We start from the raw sequence: 19,029 nt of genomic DNA, 5'->3' as shown, positions 1-19,029 counted from the left end.
CTGATCAGGGAGGGTCCGTCTGTAACTTTGGGCAGTTTCTATTCAAGATTGGCATGGTCAGCCCTGTCTTACTTAAAGGGTTATTCCCAAGTTGAGTCAAATTTATTTTTTTAGACATTCTAAGCTGAAATTCAATAAGTCCCACAATGCAAATGTCTTGAGGGTTCACAATACCCAAAAGGTGTTGTCATGATCTGCTGATCAATCATAGAATAAAATACCATGCAGGATCTAGCAGATAGTATATTGTTACACACATGGACAGGTGCATCATAAAAGACCATCTAGATAAGGGGCCGAAAATTGACTCTATCCAGGGCAAGACTGCGGAAGATCGACCCTACCTATCATTGGCAAATATGGGGGGTATAGTGTGATGTACTTTGAGCAAATCCAGTTTACTTTGCCATACTGTAAGTGTTCCACCTGCTCAAAAGTCGCCACAGACAACACTCAACCCTTATAAATACTACGACTATAAAGCGTGGGAACAGTACCACAGCACTTGCCAAGTTCAGCAAGAAAAAAATGGAGTTACCATTGGCTGACTGCTCACCTCTTCATGTCCTGAGCATATCCAGAACACTGGGCAATGTATGGTGGGATCTATTGTGTGATACCACCAGTGCTGAATGACATTGATGGTGATACACACAATTGAAAATGGCCACCTACTGGGTAGTCCGCTTTATTTTTCTTGCTGTGGGAAGGGGTGGGATGAAATACGCTGCATTTAAGCTCTCTACTAGAGCTCTGTGCAGCCATTAAACCTGCCACTTAAATTGTACATAGCTAATAGTATATATACTGTATGACCCTGTAAACTCCAAAGGAGTGGAGCTGCACTTTAAATATAAAGGCATAGGTTATCTGAAGACAAATTAAAAATATATATAATTACAACCCTTAATTTGTCCTTAAATGGGTTGTTCAGGATTAGAAAAAAAAAGGTCCACTTTTTTCCCAAAAAAAAACAACAACACTCTTGTCCATGGGTATCTGGTATTTCATCTCAGTTGTATTCACTTGAATAGGGAAAAGCTGCCATACCAGACATAGCCCATGGACAAGAGTGGCGCTGTTTCTGGAAAAATAAAACAGACCATTTTTTGTAATACTACACAATCCATTTCAATTTTAGCAAAACTGCTTTGCATTTACCCAATTATAATGTATAAAATAAAGACGTATATAGATTAAGCTTGATGATGATTACATGTGCACATGGGTGAGGGATGGGTACTAGAAATTAATCCTTTAGCTGGTCAGTGTGTTAGTTATGTCATGTGCAATGAATGGTATATGATTAATATTGTGAGATGACCACAAACAAGAATATCTCATTAAAAGCTTATAGGGATATCCAACCATTGTTTCTCGAGAGGGAGAGAGAGACTAATGACTAATAAGCCTAGTACAAATCATTTCTGCAACAATCTGTCTAATGCATCTTCACCCAGAAGATGTAAACCGTGCCGCTAAGTGAAACGGGATTGATCTGTTTTGGTGATGAGTAAAACCATGTAAAAGGCAGAAGCGTTTCCTAATGCAAAATAAATCAGGAGTGATATCAATGCTCAAAATGTGACATATTTTGGTAACATGTTTGTAATTATATAGAATATTAAAGAGATGGATTACCTTTGAACAATCATTGTACCAATACATTATGTTACCAGTAGTTCAATAATTGGGCGAGTTGTAGCTTCATTAATTAGGGAATCGCTTATACTACAATTCTCTAATATACACATAGTATCAGAAACACAGGGAAAGTAAAAAAATGTACCTCGGAAACTCCAAAAGTAATTCTGCATATTGACAGTGAGCAATGTGATTCATATTACAGTTGTATACATAAGCCCTCAATCTAAATGTATGTTCCTCAAATTGCAGTTCAGTAGATAACCTCCTGAGTTATAATCCGGAGCTGCATTCAGAATTCTGCTAGTTGCCACTAGAAACAGTTAGCAGCTTATTGACAGACACCCCCCCAATACTTACCTCTCAGGTTGCAAAGTAGGTGGGGCTTATGTATATTTGCATAAAAGTGGGTGTCCCTGAGATGGTTTGTGGTCATTCCCAGGAGATCGGGGGCGGTCCTCAAAAGTTCGTTCCACGAATGGGAATGGAAATGTTGAGGTATTCTTATAGATTAGCTGAGCTCCTATAATGGAATGATCTTTTGTACTGCAAGCTCAGAAAGGTAGAATTTTCTACATGAATCTACTGTATAGTGCCTGGTGCAAAGACTCCACTTCCCGGAATACAAATGATTAGCGCAAACTCTGTGCAGACACTGAGCCAGCAGGGATTGCTGGAAAATTTTAGTTCAGAAGCTTGCAGAATTGTGAATGCAGCTTATGGGATATTACAAGCTATGTAATGTATTTACAAAATTGCTTAACTTTTAAAACAGATTCCATCTATAAATGAACTGGTGATCATATGTGAACATTTGCTTTGTCAGTCCCGACAACTATTGATGTGTTCCCAGTAGAACTAGCCACTAAACTGCACAAGGATTTCCTTTTTTTCCAGCTTAACATGAGTTCATTTTAAGAGCTATGTCGGCTCAATACTTACTGTTCCACCGTTTAGGACAACCGCCATCTCAGTAGGCTGATACACGTTGCTTCTGAAGGGTGCACTGGGTCTATTTCCTAAACTTCCATTGCGAAATCCCGCAGACCTCATGGCTTCATAAAACAGAACGAACACATAGATTAGTTTTACGTAAGTATACAGTTACTTAGCAGCTGAATGAGAAGTATTGTCTCCATGCTCAATCAATTACCCGCATAGCCTATACAGCCTAACCACAAGCTTCTTATCATTGTCAAACAAATAACAAATTATTTTAAGAGCATTCTTAAAGTGAACCTAGAATCTAAAACTGACTTCGTTATCATGAGCTGTAGAGATGTTTCTATAACTTCCATTCATTTTAAATAGTTTTCCTATCATAGAAAGTGATGGCGCATTGCTAGAGTATGCCATCACTAGTGGATCGTTGGGAGTCTGACCACCACCAATCCTGAAATCGTAAGGATCGCCCTCGTCTAGTGGTTGTGCAGGGAACTGCAGTACAGCCCTATACAGATGAAAGGAACTGTGTTGCAGTGGAAGTTGTGAACAAGCAGCAGTGCTAAACGAGCACAGCAGCCTCTTCATTCTCAGGATTGGTGGGGGTCCCAGCACTTGGACTCCCATCGATCAGAAAGTCATGTATAAACCTAGAAATATGTGATGGAAATGTCTGTGGTATTTTCATGCTCAGTTTAGATATTAGGAAATAGTTAATATATTGTAAAACACTGAATCACAAAGTTATTTCACACTGCCATCAAATATTGTTGATGTTAGGTTCTCCCCAAAAAGTAGTTATAAGTTACTATAATGTTATGCTCTGCAACCCCCCCCCCCCCCCCAAAAAAGGAAAGTCATTAATCTCACCGTGAGCTGTGTGTATGTTACTGTGAGCTGTGAGGGAGATGATGTTGAATCTGTGCGGCCTATACTGAACAATATTTGACAATGCCACCATGACTAGTGTGTGGGGAATAAATGCAGCCGGGAACTCTGATCCCTTTCCATTTCATTTTAAATTAAGCTGGAAATTGGAATAACTTAGTTTGAGATAATGGTGTTAGATTGTGAGTCCTACTGAGGATAGAGCTTGATATGTGTGAATGTGTTCTGTACAGTTATATTCATTATCAGTACTGGGTTTGCATATCAGGAGCCGGCAGGCATAGAGGTCCAGACCTTTATGGATATCCCAAATTCTATCAGAAATGAATTTTGCGCCGCTTTGTATTCTACTGTCAGAGCTAAATTTTATCTATTAGGACTGAATGGACACAAATGGCACTTTCCTACCAGATCGCTCCTAGATACTCTGGTTCATAATTGATTCTAAGTAAATGAATCAGAGAAAAGAAAAGTATTTCACAATATATTCTGCTTATCGGATAAAACAATTGGATAAGTATATGAATAAACCTATGTATAAAGGTTGCAAAGGTATATTACTGCAGAAGCCAATGGAGAACAGGATGGCCAGCTCATTTGGGCTTCTCCCCCTTCAAAATGAGAGGTGTAAACTTGTGTAGGCTTAGGCTCTGTTCACACAGAGTTTTTTTTACACATTTTTTTGACGTGGAAACCGCGTCGGAAACCGCACCACAAATGGCCGAAAACGCCTCCCATTGATTTCAATGGGAGGCGGAGGCGTTTTTTTCCCCCCGCGATCAGTAAAGCCAGCTCGTGGGAAAGAGAAGCGACATGCCCTATCTTTAGGCGTTTATGTCTCCGACCTCCTATAGACATCAATGGGAGGTAGAGAAAGCGTTTTTCCCAGCATTTTTGCCCGCAGCGCTCATTGGCCATGGGTGAAAAACGCCACGAAAAACGCGGCAAACAGCGTGCAGACAGATCTAAATCTGACTCAAAATTCCAGATGAAATTTTGAGGCAGAATTTTCAGCCTGCAAAAAACTATGTGTGAACATACCCTTAGAGTTGCCAAAGTCCCCTTTTTATGGACTGTCTGAATTTATGGACAGTTGACAACCCTGCCCAAGAGCCAACCAGTTTTCTTCCCCTACAAGGCAGCAGGGGAAAAACACTCATAAGGCCCTCCTGTCCTGGGATGAAATATGTGGTGGCTTGACCACCAGGAGGGCCCCTCATTTTATGTTATGGGCCCCTCTTTTCTATCACTTCCCATAAGTGGCCATAAGTAATAGTAGTAAACAACACAAAAAAGCAGGCTAACATACAAGACTTAGACCATATGGCCATTTATAACCGGGAGTAGAATAGAGATATATATACTATTCTTGCATAAGGTACAAAACACATGTACAGGTAGTGGTTTCGCATCTACGTGGTATTAGAGAATGCTTTTAGAAATAAAAGGTTCAGAATATTGGATTGTAGTTTTCAGACTCCTGGAGACGCACTGTACTGGTGGAACTGCAGTAATGATTTTGTCTGTAAGTTTTAATGCGCATCAAATGATTTCTATTACGACCTACAAATTAAATGGACGGTTTTGAAAGTCCTTAAAGGTAAAAGTCTCAAGGCGGAGGAGATAAAATCATCAGCCGTGCAGTCATGTACTAGTATGTGGCTATTAACACTTGTGCTGGTTAAATGTTGATTCTGTTTAACATTCTGTAATTTTTTTTCATCTTGTGCCATATTCTGCATAACAGCCCACATAATAAGTTCATTCATAATGAATACCAACACCTATGTGTTTAATAACACAAATATTCGGTTCGTAGGGGGGCAATTGAACGATTTATATTGTGAAACATATTTCCTAAATTAAAAAGAGAACACTTAAAATGCAAATATTATTAGATATTGTTTACATTGTATTTACAATACAGCACCTATTTAACAGTGCTGTTCTCATATGGGTCTCAGTTACCAGTAGGGCTTTCCCCCTTTTTAAAGGGATAGACTCACAAAGACGACCCCTTTTTAAACAGAAGCCTGATTGCTGTGGGTCTGCCTTCTCTAACCCATGTTAGTAACAGAAGATTGCCGGCGGGGGGGGGGGGGGGGTGGGGGGCTGGGGGGCTAGAGAAGCCGCTTCTGGCCATACAATTTCCATGCAGCATCCAAAATATAGTATTATATGCAGCCATTCAGATGAATCGCCAGGCCAAGTAATACTTAATGTTCGGAAACGTCCGTCACTTTAAGGTTGTCATGACTATTAGCCTAGCTTCTAGGTGGCCCTGGCTAGAGATGGAGAGCCAGTCTCATTTCTCTGTCTGCAACCTATGAGGGACAAGAGTGGAATATTTGAATCTGTTCAGTTTTCTTATTGTTGCTTGTGATTTTATTGTGTATGCATGCTTCTGATCAAGCTCCTGGTTACACCCTGAATCACCTTGACTATTTTAACTCTTTGAATTGGACCGCGGCTTTGTCTTTGGATTTACCCCCTGCTCAATGATTTGGACATTCTGCTCTCGGCCGGTTTTGACCTCTGCAACTCCCGGTATTCTTATGTTTTGCGATTTGGGCTTTTAGTATCTCCTGGTTTTGAACTGTGTTTGTTGATTACCCCTCTGGCTTGTCTGGTTATCCGTTCTGGTATTGCCTGCATGTGCACCTCCTGTCCATCACCTTATTCTGTAAAAGCAACCTGGGTTCTATGCAGCCAAATCCATCCTGCCTTGTGGCGGGCTCTGGTGAAGACCATAGAGTAGCCTTAGACTCTGCTGACTAGAGTGGTGATGGACTTAAGGTAGCTGATTTATCTGTACACTTGATCCAGACAGTCTCCAGCTGCCTTTGAGGAATTGCTTGTATAGCAATTCCATAAACTGGCACTCTGGGAAATTGCTCAAGTAGTGATTCCATGACACTTAAAACCTCTAGTCTGCTAGAGTGGGAGCTGCCCTTTCTGATGTCTGTATGCCCTAATAGTATTTGTGAGACAACCACTTTAAGACCCACTTGTATGGAATGATCACTAATAACACATAACATATTCACAATGTTTCAGTTTAAAGGATTTGTCCAGATATGTCCACTTTTGTAGCTACTTTTAGTTTCTTTAATTCATCTAAAGAAAAAAATTAGGCAACTTGATTAGAAATCTACTACTATTTTGTGTATTTGGCCTCTATGCAGATCTATGTGTCTCCGTGGATACAGACTACAAATAAACCTTATGTGTAGTCTGATTCTACAGTCATGTGTTTCTTCACCCCTTCTGCTCCGTCTTCTTGCTAACCTACATCAATAGTAGTGGGAAGAGAGCAATACATGACTGCAGTATCTAAGTAGATGGTAAAAAAAAGACATAGCGGATAGTAGTAATGTCACATAAACAATTTTTTTTTATTAAATTCAAATATAAGTGAATTGTCCCTCTTACCTGCATTATGTTCATCCATAGAAAAAGCTTTATTCTCCATGTAGCTTCGGGGCAGCTGAATATCTTCTTCAAAAGGTGTTTCTCTCATGCGAGGCTGTGATGTATCAAAATAATTTGTAGTATTTTCTTGTGGTGCTGGTAGAATGGTACAATGGACCTCTATGATGGCATGGAAGATAAGAAAAACCCATCCACTCGATATCAGGGCAATGGCCAAGGTAGGATCATTCCACTGGTCTTTTTTCTTCAGTTCATTGTTACCATAAAGATACATAGTCATCCAAGCTACCCATATTAAGACAGAAAGAAAAATTGTGATAATAAGGCATATTCCGTTTTTTTTCCACTTCTGAAATTTTCCACACAGTGTAAAAAGAGAGAGGCCCAAGGTAACCACCATGAGAACCATGACATAAATTAAAACCATGACAAAATCTATTGGCTCATAACTGCAGGCCAACTTCTTCTCTCTAACAACCGTTAAGATAATCCATTCAGTAGCAATAATGACTTGAACCAACATCAGACATATAACTATTCCAACAAGATGCCAGCCTGATGGGCTTTTGCCGTGCCGGACAAGCTTACGGATCCTCCAGGCTTGAGCAAGCAGACATGAGAAACAAAGAGAAAATAGGACGCCCCACAAGAACCTTCTAGTGGAGCAGATAGCTTCATCTTCTTGTATGATGAACGCAAAAGCTAAGCCAAACAATCCAAGAGTTCCAAGAAGAAAAAGGAAATGTATTCCCAGTGGACTTTTCTTTTCTTTCTCTGTGATGAAAGGAAGTCTTACCAATAAGATCAACATAAGGAGCAAAGTTGTAAGTACACCTGCTCCAGCCACGGCTTCCACAACTATCCCCCAAATGGCATCCAGATCGCAAAGGTATACATAGCGTGGGAAAATGTCCAGCCCACAGCCTCTTGACGTCGTGGAATTTTCAGAAGAACCATAGCCAATCACAAAAAACAGGAGCAGAACAAAAGCTGTGTGGATTTTCATGTTTCTATAAAAGAAATAAATTGTTATCGGTTAAGATTTTTTTTTATGAAGCATATCTTATCTACATTTGCTATTTAATTGCAATTTATTATTTCGTGTAAGCAGCCATTGTATTCTGTGGAAAGTCTGACTGTGGTATTTATAAATGGGATTACTAACATGAGGTCTAGACATTCTGCCCCATATACACTATATAGATAGAAGTATTGTAACGTTACCCGCCTGACTGCATTGTGCCAACTATAAAGTTTGGGGGAGGGATAATGCTCTGGGGTCGGTTTTCAGGGGTTGTCCTAAGCTCCTTACTTCCAGTGAAGGGAAATCTTAAAGACATTTTGGACATCTGTATGCTTCCAACTGTGTGGTAACAGTTTGGGGTTCGGACCTTTTCTGTTCCAGCATGACTGTCCAGTGCACAAAGCAAGGTCCATACAGGAATGGTTGGGTGAGTTTGTTGTGGAAGAACTTGACTGGCCCGCACAGAGCCCTGACCTCAACGAAGACCTTTAGGATGAACTAGAATGGAGATTGCGAGCCAGACCCTTCCGTCCCACATCAGTGCCTGGCCTTACAAATGTTCTTCTGGATGAATGGGTAAAAATTCCCACAGACACACCCAAAACGCCCCCAGAAGAGTGGAAGCTGTTCTAGCAAAGGGGGGACGACGACGACGACTCTATATTAATGCCTATGGATTTAGAATGGGATGTCATAAAAGCTCCTATAGGTGTAATGTGTAGGTGTCCCAATACTTTTGTCCATATAGGGAGTCTCTATTTCTGAGAAGACTTTTTATAAGCTGCAGTTTGAGTTTATTGTTCCTCTAAATTGTACTTGAATATTTGATCTGAAGGCTACCTGTGCTACAACAATAAAACATAAATTGATATAAATTACATGGAACATAACAATAACTGGATGGATCAGGTTACACAATGGTGCTAACAACGCACATGTATTATCTGCTGCCGCGGACAAGATATCAGCTTCCATCAGTGTCTATAGTAGAATGCTGAGCAATTATTTTTATAATGGGTTGCAGTCAATGTTACACTGAATATAAACACATGAAATCCTCAGTTTAAAATATTTATAACATAATAGAGTAATAAATACATAACTTTCAAAAAAATAGTTTACTGTGTATTTTGATGGATTAGGCGGCAATTACTTAAAGGGGTTGTTCCAATCTCAGTTTTGGTGCTGACAGTTTCCCTTAGAGACATCCGATGATCACCAGGGTTTTCAGCAGTATGGCCCTTAGCACTCAGCTGATAGCTGGGGTGCCATGCTTTTGAAAAGGGGTTACCCAATTTGGACCCCTTTAAAGGGAACCTGTCACCAGCATTTCACCTATTAAACCATCAATACCTGGTGGTAGTGGGTGAAAAAATAATTTCTATATAACCTATAATTATCTTGTACTAGTGATCATGGGGGGGGGAGGGGGGTCCCAGTATTGGGGCTCCTAGCGATCTAACATTTATTAGTTTAACTTTAACCTGCTTTTCACAGAACTGATCAGTAGTATTAAAAAGTTATCTAGGAGGAAACATCAAACTTTTACTTATCACTGCAGTGGATTTGATTGACAGCAGAAGTCTCTGACAACAGAGTTAGGAAAGGAGTGGTCCAGCATGGTAGGCAGGAAAAAAAGGGAGGTCTGGCACACAGGACAGATAGGAAAAGGTGTGGTCTGGCACATAGGACAGACAAAGGAGGAGTGGATTGGCACACAGGAAATATAGGAAAAAGTGTGGTCTGGCACACAGAACAGGTAGGGCAGGAGTAGTCTGGCACACAAGATACATAGAGAAAGGTGTGGTATGGAACGCAAGACAAGTAGGGAAGGAGCAGTCTGGCACACAGAATAGAGAAGGCAAGGTGTGGTCTGGCACACAGGACAGGTCGGAATTGAGTGGTCCGGCACATAGGATGGGTAGGAAAAGGTGTGGTCTGACACACAGTACAGGTAGGGCAGGAGTAGTTTGGCACACAAGATACATAAAGAAAGGTGTGGTCTGGCACACAAGACAAGTAGGGAAGGAGCAGTCTGGCACACAGGATAGAGAAGGTAAGGTGTGTTCTGGCACACAGGACAGGTAGGAATTGAGTTGTCCGGCACATAGAATGGGTAGGAAAAGATGTGGTCTGACATATATTACAGGTTGGAAAAGTTGTGGTCGGGCACACAGGACATGTAGGGAAGGTGTAGCGTGGTACCAACATGAATCCATCACCATTGCTGCATTACATGAGCTCAGAGGTTGTATATAAGTGTTCTAGCTTCTTATAGATCTTGTGCGTTCACATATATCAGTTGCATCAGCATCAGTTTTTTTTGTCTCAAGTGATTACAACTGATGCAAAAATGTATCAGTTGCCATCAGGCTTTTTCCCACAATGATTTACTCCAAAACCATCAGTTGTCATCAGTTGTCGTTAGTTGTCATCAGTTTTTACCACAATTGTCCACCAAAATGTATTCTAGGGTCTGAAAATGTGCCATTTTATCAGAGTGGTGCATAGTTTCTGATAGATTGGATACATGATAGATTAGATACATGGTGTGTACTTGTCATTTCACAAAACTTCTGATGTGATCCTGCCATGTCAGAATTTTTTTTTATGGGGTCCAGGTGCTGGTACTCTCACCAATCACTAAAACAAAGGGACAAAAACATCTCTGATCAGCTTTGTTTGGTTATCGTGGGAAAGGGAGCAGAGCCGTGTATACAACCTGCAAAGGCGCCAAACACTAGCCCTAACTTCAGGGAGGAGCTAGTTTTTGGTGCCTTTACAGCTACCCAATCCCACTCCGCATCTCCTACCCACACCACACCACACGGGATTCTGTTGCTTTTTCTCCCACGCCGGGCGCTGCTGGAAGGTGGATGCGGCAGCACACGGCGTTCATCCGGCAAACAATACTTTAAGATAGTATACGGCACCAAGACCTCCCAGGGAGCAGGACACAAAAACGCTGCAGGTAACGTTTTTGGATCCATCTACACAACTTATGTCCCATGTGCCAGAACAGATCCCATAGAAAGCTATGGGATCCGTTCTAGCATCCGCTTCCCTCCGGCTTTTCTGTAACACGCCGGAGGGAAACTGACAGTGACAACGGACATATGTGAACGGCCCATTAGAAATACATAGCAGGTGATTAATATGTCACAACTTTAATGGTACATTCAGATAAAGACTTTTCAGTAGATATATACTACACATTATACCCCCCCACCTCTATACGCCCCATTCTTCCCTTATGTACTACGGATGAAGCACAGTATTTTGTTGCAACACCACTGACATCAGACACTTATTTACAATGAAGTGCAATGGAGAGAGCCACCAGGTACCACTTATGGCTTCCCCTTGAGGATAAAGTCATTCACATTCCTTGCAAGTGTTTCACTGAGTTCACTTCTTAGTTTCCGTATAGAACAATGGAATCTTTTTCCATTTTCTGGAATTTTCAACACTCCTACTTAACATATTAGCTTGATAAATTATCTCGAAAAACTTCTCGAAGAGTCCTTCAAACTTAAAAATTGGGAATTTGCACACTTGTTATAATCTTTGTTTCATAATGCAACAAAGTGACTGATATAATAGTATGGAAGTAGCTTCTGTGTACGATTAGTCAATAAAATACACCGCTGAGAACCATTAGGATATGTTCACATGCGGCAGAATTTTTGCAGAAATTTGCAACAAATCTGCCCTGTGTGAATAAACCCTAAGTATTCCTAAGAGTCTTTGGTTTGATGCAGTACTTGATGCATAATAGGTGAAAACACACATTAGGTTATTTCCACCAAAAATGTAAAAATGTCCATATACCATATTCACTGTGAATTTCACCCCAATACATTGGAAGGGTGAAATCCACGGCTATTCTGCAACATAATGAGGATAGATTTAGAAATCTGCAACATGATCATAGTTCCGTGCAGAGTTTTTTCGCTACGTGTATATGGGGTTTGAAAACTCCATCGGCATGTATTGTACTGTACTAAAACTAAACTAAATCAACGTACGGGAGAATGGATCACCGGAACATGATGTAAAAGGGACATAACTTCTAGTTTAATAATATATGGCAATTTAATTGTTTTTGTATGAAAATCCCCTTTAAAATCTCATTGCACAGGGGCAGATTTTTAACAGTTAACTGTTCTCATAGCTGATTATTTTGGTTTCGAGTTAGGCCAATCGTCTTCTTTGGTGATCTGAGTTAGGCCTCATTTACACGAACGTAATATACGCGCGTGCGACGCGCGTGCTTTGCACGCATGTCGTACGCACCTATATTAGTCAATGGGGCAGTTTAGACGATGCGTGATTTGCGCTCAGCGCGTGTGCGCAGAAAAAAACTCACGACATGTTCTATAATCGTGCGTTTTTCGCGCACTCACGCACCCATTGAAGTCAATGGGTGCGTGAAAACCACGCATGCCGCACGGAAGCACTTCCGTGCGAACTGCGTGATTCGCGCAAGAGCTGTCAAACTCCTGAATGTAAACAGAAAAGCACCACGTGCTTTTCTGTTTACAAACATCCAAACGGAGTGTCAAATTCGAGATGAGCGCACCGAACTTCACCGGGTTCGGCCAAACTCGTTTTGACCGAAACCGGTAAAAAATGTTCGGGTACGCGACGTCAGGAGACAGTCACTGTCCACGGTGCTGAAAGCGTTAAACTGGTTCAGCACCATGGACAGTGACTTCCGCTCCGAAAATCCATGAACCTGTAAAAAAAAAAAGACGTTCTGACTTACCGATAACTCCGGTCCGACCTCCCGGGATGACAGTTCAGTCAAAGAGACAGCTGCAGCCAATCACAGGCCAAGCACAGGCTGCAGCCAATCACAGGCTGCAGCGGTCTCATGGACTGCGGCGTCATCCTGGGAGGTGGGGCCGGATGACAAGAGAGGGACGCGTCACCAAGGCAACGGCCGGGAGCCCGGACTGGGGGAAGCAGGAAGTTCTTGGTATGTATGAAAGTCTTTTTTTATTCACAGGTTGGTGTATATTGTGTTCGGCATTCACTGTCGAGGGTGCTGAAAGAGTTACTGCCGATCAGTTAGCTCTTTCAGCACCTTGGACAGTGACGGGCGTCGACTAGCCTCATCTCTATGATGGCGGCTGCGCGAAAATCACGCAGCCGCGCATCATACACGGATGACACACGGAGCTGCCAAGTGCCTTTTGCGCGCGCAAAACGCAGCGTTTTTTGCGCGCGCAAAACGCACACGCTCGTGTAAATGAGGCCTTAGGCTTCATTCACATCTGCGTCGGGACTCCGTTCATGGGTTCCATCGGAACTTTCCGTTAGGGGAACCCATGAACGGAATCCAAACTGAAACAAACGGAAACCATAGGTTTCCGTTTGCATCACCATTGATTTCAATGGTGACGGATCCGATGCAAATGGATTCTGTTTGCAACCGTTGTGTAAGGGTTCCGTAGTTTTGACAGAAAAATAGCGCAGTCGACTACGGTATTGATTTAGTCAAAATGACGGAACCCTTCAACAACGGTGACAAACGGAAATAATTTGCATGGTTAATGGTTTCCGTTTGTGTCAGTCAGGGTTCCGTTCATGGGTTCCCCTGACGGAAGGCTCAGACGGAACCCATGAACGGAGCCCTGACGCAGATGTGAACGAAGCCTAAGTAGTACATATCAAGAGTAGTGTAGTTAGAGTAAGGAATGGGCTTTACATGGTATGGTAACTCAGAGGTATACAAAGAGAGGGGTCCCAGCCTACTGCTGGTTAATGCTACCCATCTCCTCACCCCCATCCTGAAGTCTGGATAACCTTCAAAGGGAGAAAGGCTCTTCTTTTTTCCGTCATGAACGGAACCCTGACTGAAACAAACGCAATCCAAGTCAGTTGTGTAAGGGTGTCATTTTGACGAAATCAATGCCGTAGTCGACTGCGCTATTTTTCTGTCAAAACGACGGAACCCTTACACAACGGTGGCAAACAGAAACCATTTGCATGTTTCAGTTTGGATACCATTCATGGTATCCCCTGGCGGAAGGCTCAGATGGAACCCATGAACGGAGCCCTGACACAGATGTGAACAAAGCCTTAGGTACAATGAAATCGTGCAAGGATCTGAGGGATGTGGCTGAGTAAAACCAAGAACAGTCTTTAAAGGGGTTGTCCAGGATTAGAATAAGAGGTCTGCTTTATTTCCAGAAACAGCGCCACTCTTGTCTATGAGCTATTTCTGGTATTGCAGTTTATCCTCATTCTAAAGGATGGTGTTGTGCTGCAATACCATAAACAGCCCATAGATTAGAGTGGCGCTATTCCTGGAAAAAAAAGCAGTCCTTTTTTTTCTCATTCTGAACACCCCCTTTAAGTCTGTGAATTGAACCTATATTTTAGATCAGCCTGCTGTGCTTGCTGTGTTTCCATCAGCCAGTAAGGGTTAATCTAGCTCTACAACAAATGGCTTAATAAGCGCGCCACTTGCACACTTGTATGACATTAAACTATGAACCTCATTCTCCTTAACAATTTTCTCATGAATAATATATTCTTTAATGTGTGATGATTATTTTACAGACTCTGCGGTTTCCAGACAGTCAGTAATAACCAGACAGATTAAAGGTCTCAAATCTCAGACCAATAATTACCGATCACAGAGAAAGCAAAACATCATAAACCTATTTCAAAAATTTTCTGCATTAAACCAATTTTATTAGAGTTTATTTTAATTTTAACCATTTACATTCCAGTACTTTATTGAAATTCCAGGAGGGCTCCATAAATTGCAGCAACAGATGTAAAAATTTGCTTGGTGACTAAAGTCATATGTTTTTCCATTGCCCTCTGCACTGTAGCAGTTACCAAGTTCTGCGAGGGTCCTATAGCACTGTTCATCCTGAGCTATCTGGTTCATAAGGCATCAGGCACACTACCGTTTTTGATTTGCAGAGCGCAAAGCCAGGTTCCTAGTGGCTTCCGCGTGCTGTCCGTCTTTTTGCGGACCCATACACTAAAATGGATGAGACGGACCGCAAATACGCACAAGAATTGGACCTGTTCTATAATATGCGGAATGAACACACGGATCGGCAAAAAAATAACAATGGATGTTTGCATGGCCCCATAGAAATTAATGTTTCAGTATGCTATCTGCAAAAAAAATGGATAGGACAGTGAAGAAAATAACGGCAGGTCAGTAGGAAACCGGAGCAGAGATATAATTTGGCATATCTTCACTCAGGGCAAAGATTCCATTTTCCTAGCCCTACATCTACCATATATTCTCTGGCTAAGGCAGAGTTACTCGTTAGAGTTCCCTCAGGCACCTAGGGCACATGCCACGCCAGTTCACCCCCTAGCTACACCCCCACAGCAATATCAGGGAGTGACGATGGTTGTCATGGCAGCCCAGGGTAGGGCTTAACAAAAGCCTGTAAAAATGACTATACACTGCACTACATTAGTATTTCAGTGTATTGTACCAGCGATCTAACGATCACTGGTTCAAATCCCCCAGAAGGACTAATAAACTGTGTAAAAAAAAAGTGGAATGAAGTTATTAGTAGTGAAAAAAAATTTAATATTAAAAGTAAAAAAATATCTTTATCCCATTTTCCCCGTAAAGTAATGTCAAAGATTAAAAAAGTAAACAAATGTGGTATGGCTGCTTCCATTAAAGTCTGAACTATTACACTATAGCGTTATTTAATACGCATGGTGAATGCCGTAGAAAAAATAAAACTTGTAAAACGCCCACATCGCTGTTTTTTGGTCAACTTAGCTCTCAAAATGTTCTTAATAAAAAGTGATCAAAAAATTGTATGTACCAAAAAAATGGTACCGATAAAACCTACAGGTCGTCCCGCAAAAAATAAGCCCTCACACGGCTCAATCCAATGGAAAAATAAGAATATTTGGTGAAACAGAACAATTTTTTAACAAGTTTTTTTTTATTTTTTAAAGTAGTAAAATATAAAAAAAACTACATAAATTTGGTATCACCATAATTGTATTAAAGCCAAAGAATAAAGTTAAGTTGTCGTTTTTTTATGCACGGTAAAAGCCGTAAAAACTAAACCCAAAAAAATCAATGGAAGAATCAAAGTTTTTTCCAATTTCAGCTCGCAAATAATTTTTTTCAGTTTCCCAGTACATAATATGGTATGCTACCAATAGAAACTACAACTCTTCCCGCAAAAGATAAGCCCTCACACCACTCTATTGACGGAAAAATAAAATGCCTGTTGGAAGGCGGGGTGTGAAAAACGAAAACGAAAGATCAAAACATGGCTTGGTCCTGTAGGACTCAATAAAAATCATTCGATCTAAGAAGTAAAAAATCATTCTCTATAAAATCATTGTCCCAATTTATGAAAAATGTAGGTTCCATCTCAATGCTACAATGGTGGGGGTGGCGGACACAAAATTGAATTCTGACCATGAAATGACCCCACACAGTATTGTTGAATGGTGTAATTATTTGTGAAAGTTTCCTGAATTTCCTTATTCTAGACACAAAATCTTCTCGTAGCTAAACTATTTTAGCTCAGCGTTACCATGGAGATTCTCAGCTAAGACAAAACACGATACAATGTGACAATACTTATAACAACATCTACTTCCCTTGTTATTCCTGAATTATTTATCATCTGAAAGTGTAACATTTTGCTTATTTTTAATGAAATAGTTTAACATATGTGTTACTTCATTACTGTCAGTCAAAACATAGAACGTGTTACTAAACAAAATGACATTTTTAAAGAGACTCTTATACCAGACATTGAGGGTAAGATGGTCTAATAAAAGTAAACTAGTGGGCGCTATTGCACCCACTGAATGCTCCCAGCTTGCAATATGTTAAGCAGTATGTCGCTCTTGGGTGATTGGCTTAAATGGATCATGTGACCAGCTCCATGACCCCAAGCAGTCATGGAGGTGAAGTTATTCTTCTGAGCTAATTCACTATTCAACATGTGCTCTCCTATTTTATGTCCCCATTCTAAAGATCTAATAGGAAATCTGTGAGGTCTGTATGAATCCATAAGAAAAAACCTCTATGTGCCCATGTATAAAATAAAAACAAAATAATGTCATGGTCCAAAGAGTGATTATAAGGCTGGATTCACACGAACGTGCCGTTTTTGCGGACGCAAAAACCACTTGACAGCTCCGTGTGTCATCCGTGTATGATGCGCGGCTGCGTGATTTTCGCGCAGCCGCCATCATAGAGATGAGTCTAGTCGACGTCAGTCACTGTCCAGGGTACTGAAAGAGTTAACTGATCGGCAGTTAACTCTTTCAGCACCCTCGACAGTGAATGGCAATCACAATATCGAGAAACCTGTTAAAAAAATAAAAAAGTTCGTACTTACCGAGAACTTCCCTCCCGGCCGTTGCCTTGGTGACGCGTCCTTGGTGACGCGCCTCCCTTGACATCTGGCCCCACCTCCCTGGATGACGGCGCAGTCCATGTGACCGCTGCAGCCTGTGCTTGGCCTGTGATTGGCTGGAGCTGTCACTTGGACTGAATTGTCATCCCGGGAGGTCAGACTGGAGGAAGAAGCTGGGAGTTATCGGTAAGTCAGAACTTCTTTTTTTTTTTACACGTTCATGTATATTGGGATCGGAAGTCACTGTCCAGAGTGCTGAAACAGTTTAACTCTTTCAGCACCCTGGACAGTGACTATCTCCTGACGTCGCGTACCGGAAATTTTTTTGCTGGGTTCGGCCAAAACGAGTTCGGCCGAACCTGGTGAAGTTCGGTTCGGTTGTCCGGGTTCGCTCATCTCAAAGACACTCCGTTTGGATGTTTGTAAACAGAAAAGCACGTGGTGCTTTTCTGTTTATATTCATCCTTTTGACAGCTCTTGCGCGAATCACGCAGTTCGCACGGAAGTGCTTCCGTGCGGCATGCGTGGTTTTCACGCACCCATTGACTTCAATGGGTGCTTGATGCGTGCAAAACGGCGAAAGAACGGACATGTCGTGACTTTTTTTCAGCAGACTCACGCTGATGTAAAATCACGGACATGTCTGCACGGCCCCATAGACACATATAGGTCCGTGCAACGTTCGTCTGAATAAAGCCTTACAGAGGTATTCTCCCCCAAGAAGATCCTAGAGAAGGATAAGGGTATCACGGGCGCACCATATGGCGGCATAATGTGTACCTACAGGGCTATAATAAGACTGGGCAAGTGGCTTTGGCGTGTGAATGAAGCCTAAACAAGTAGGTTTCCTTTCATTGACAGTAAGCAGAGATGTAGAAAATGGTAAATAATTGAAACATAAAATATAATAACATTTTTATTTACAATTAGGCTTTATTTACCAATAAAACACCATAATAAGGGCTAGTTCACACAGAGTTTTTGTCGCTGTTTTTTAAAGTGGAAACCGCATCGGAAACAGCACCAAAAACTGTCTGAAATCATCTCCCATTGATTTCAATGGGAGACGGAGGCACTTTTTTCCTTGCGGGAAAAAAAAGCATCATGCTCTTTCTTCTTGCATCTCCGTCTCTGAACTGCCATTGACATCAATAGGAGGCAGAGAAGGCGGTTTTCACAGCGTTTTTTGCTCGTGGCACTCAATGGCCACGGCCGAAATACACAGCAAAAAATGTGGCAAAGAAAGTGCAGGCAGGTGAAAATCTGCCTCAAAGTTCCTGAAGGAATTATGAGGCAGATTTTCTGCCTGCAAAAATCTCTGTGTGAACATACCCTTATAGAGAAGCTGTATTATGTTGCGGAAAAGCCCCAGATTTTCAAAACAATTTTCAATGTATAGGGTGGAATCCGCAATGAAACCTCAGCACAATCCGTGGCAAAATCCACATGTAACCCATGTTGATTTTGCCATGGAATTTCCTCCGCTACGTCTGGACGTAGCCTTAAAGGGTTTCTCCACTATTTAGAAATATAGCTTATTTTATTCAACGTTGATTAAATTCTGTCCCGGAACATAGATCTAGGAAGCAGATACAGTTTACACATGCATATCTATATGTCTGCTCTTATGGACCCACTGCTTACATTGTGTATACAGCACGTCCGTAGAAGTAACTGTACGGATGTGTAAATAAGCCCCCCATGTCAAAAACAGCT

The 19,029-nt window shown here is 41.5% G+C and overlaps 1 protein-coding gene across 3 annotated transcripts in view; it reads right to left on the bottom strand.

Moving 5' to 3' along the window:
* The window catches only part of GPRC5B (G protein-coupled receptor class C group 5 member B), a 76,547-nt gene that overhangs the window by 34,693 nt on the left and 22,825 nt on the right, over positions 1 to 19,029 (bottom strand). For all 3 annotated transcript variants that reach the window (XM_075830186.1, XM_075830185.1, XM_075830187.1), the window contains exons 2-3: positions 6,907 to 7,916; positions 2,587 to 2,699 (exon numbers count right to left, since the gene is read on the bottom strand). In XM_075830186.1, the coding sequence (XP_075686301.1) occupies positions 2,587 to 2,699; positions 6,907 to 7,912 (1,119 nt within the window). In that variant the 5' untranslated portion in view covers positions 7,913 to 7,916. The remainder of the gene's footprint in view (positions 1 to 2,586; positions 2,700 to 6,906; positions 7,917 to 19,029) is intronic.

Source organism: Rhinoderma darwinii, chromosome 6 (assembly GCF_050947455.1).
Source record: "Rhinoderma darwinii isolate aRhiDar2 chromosome 6, aRhiDar2.hap1, whole genome shotgun sequence".
NCBI lineage: Eukaryota > Metazoa > Chordata > Amphibia > Anura > Rhinodermatidae > Rhinoderma > Rhinoderma darwinii.
The sequence above is the reverse complement of the archived record's forward strand: the minus strand, read 5'-3'. Positions and strand labels throughout refer to the sequence as shown.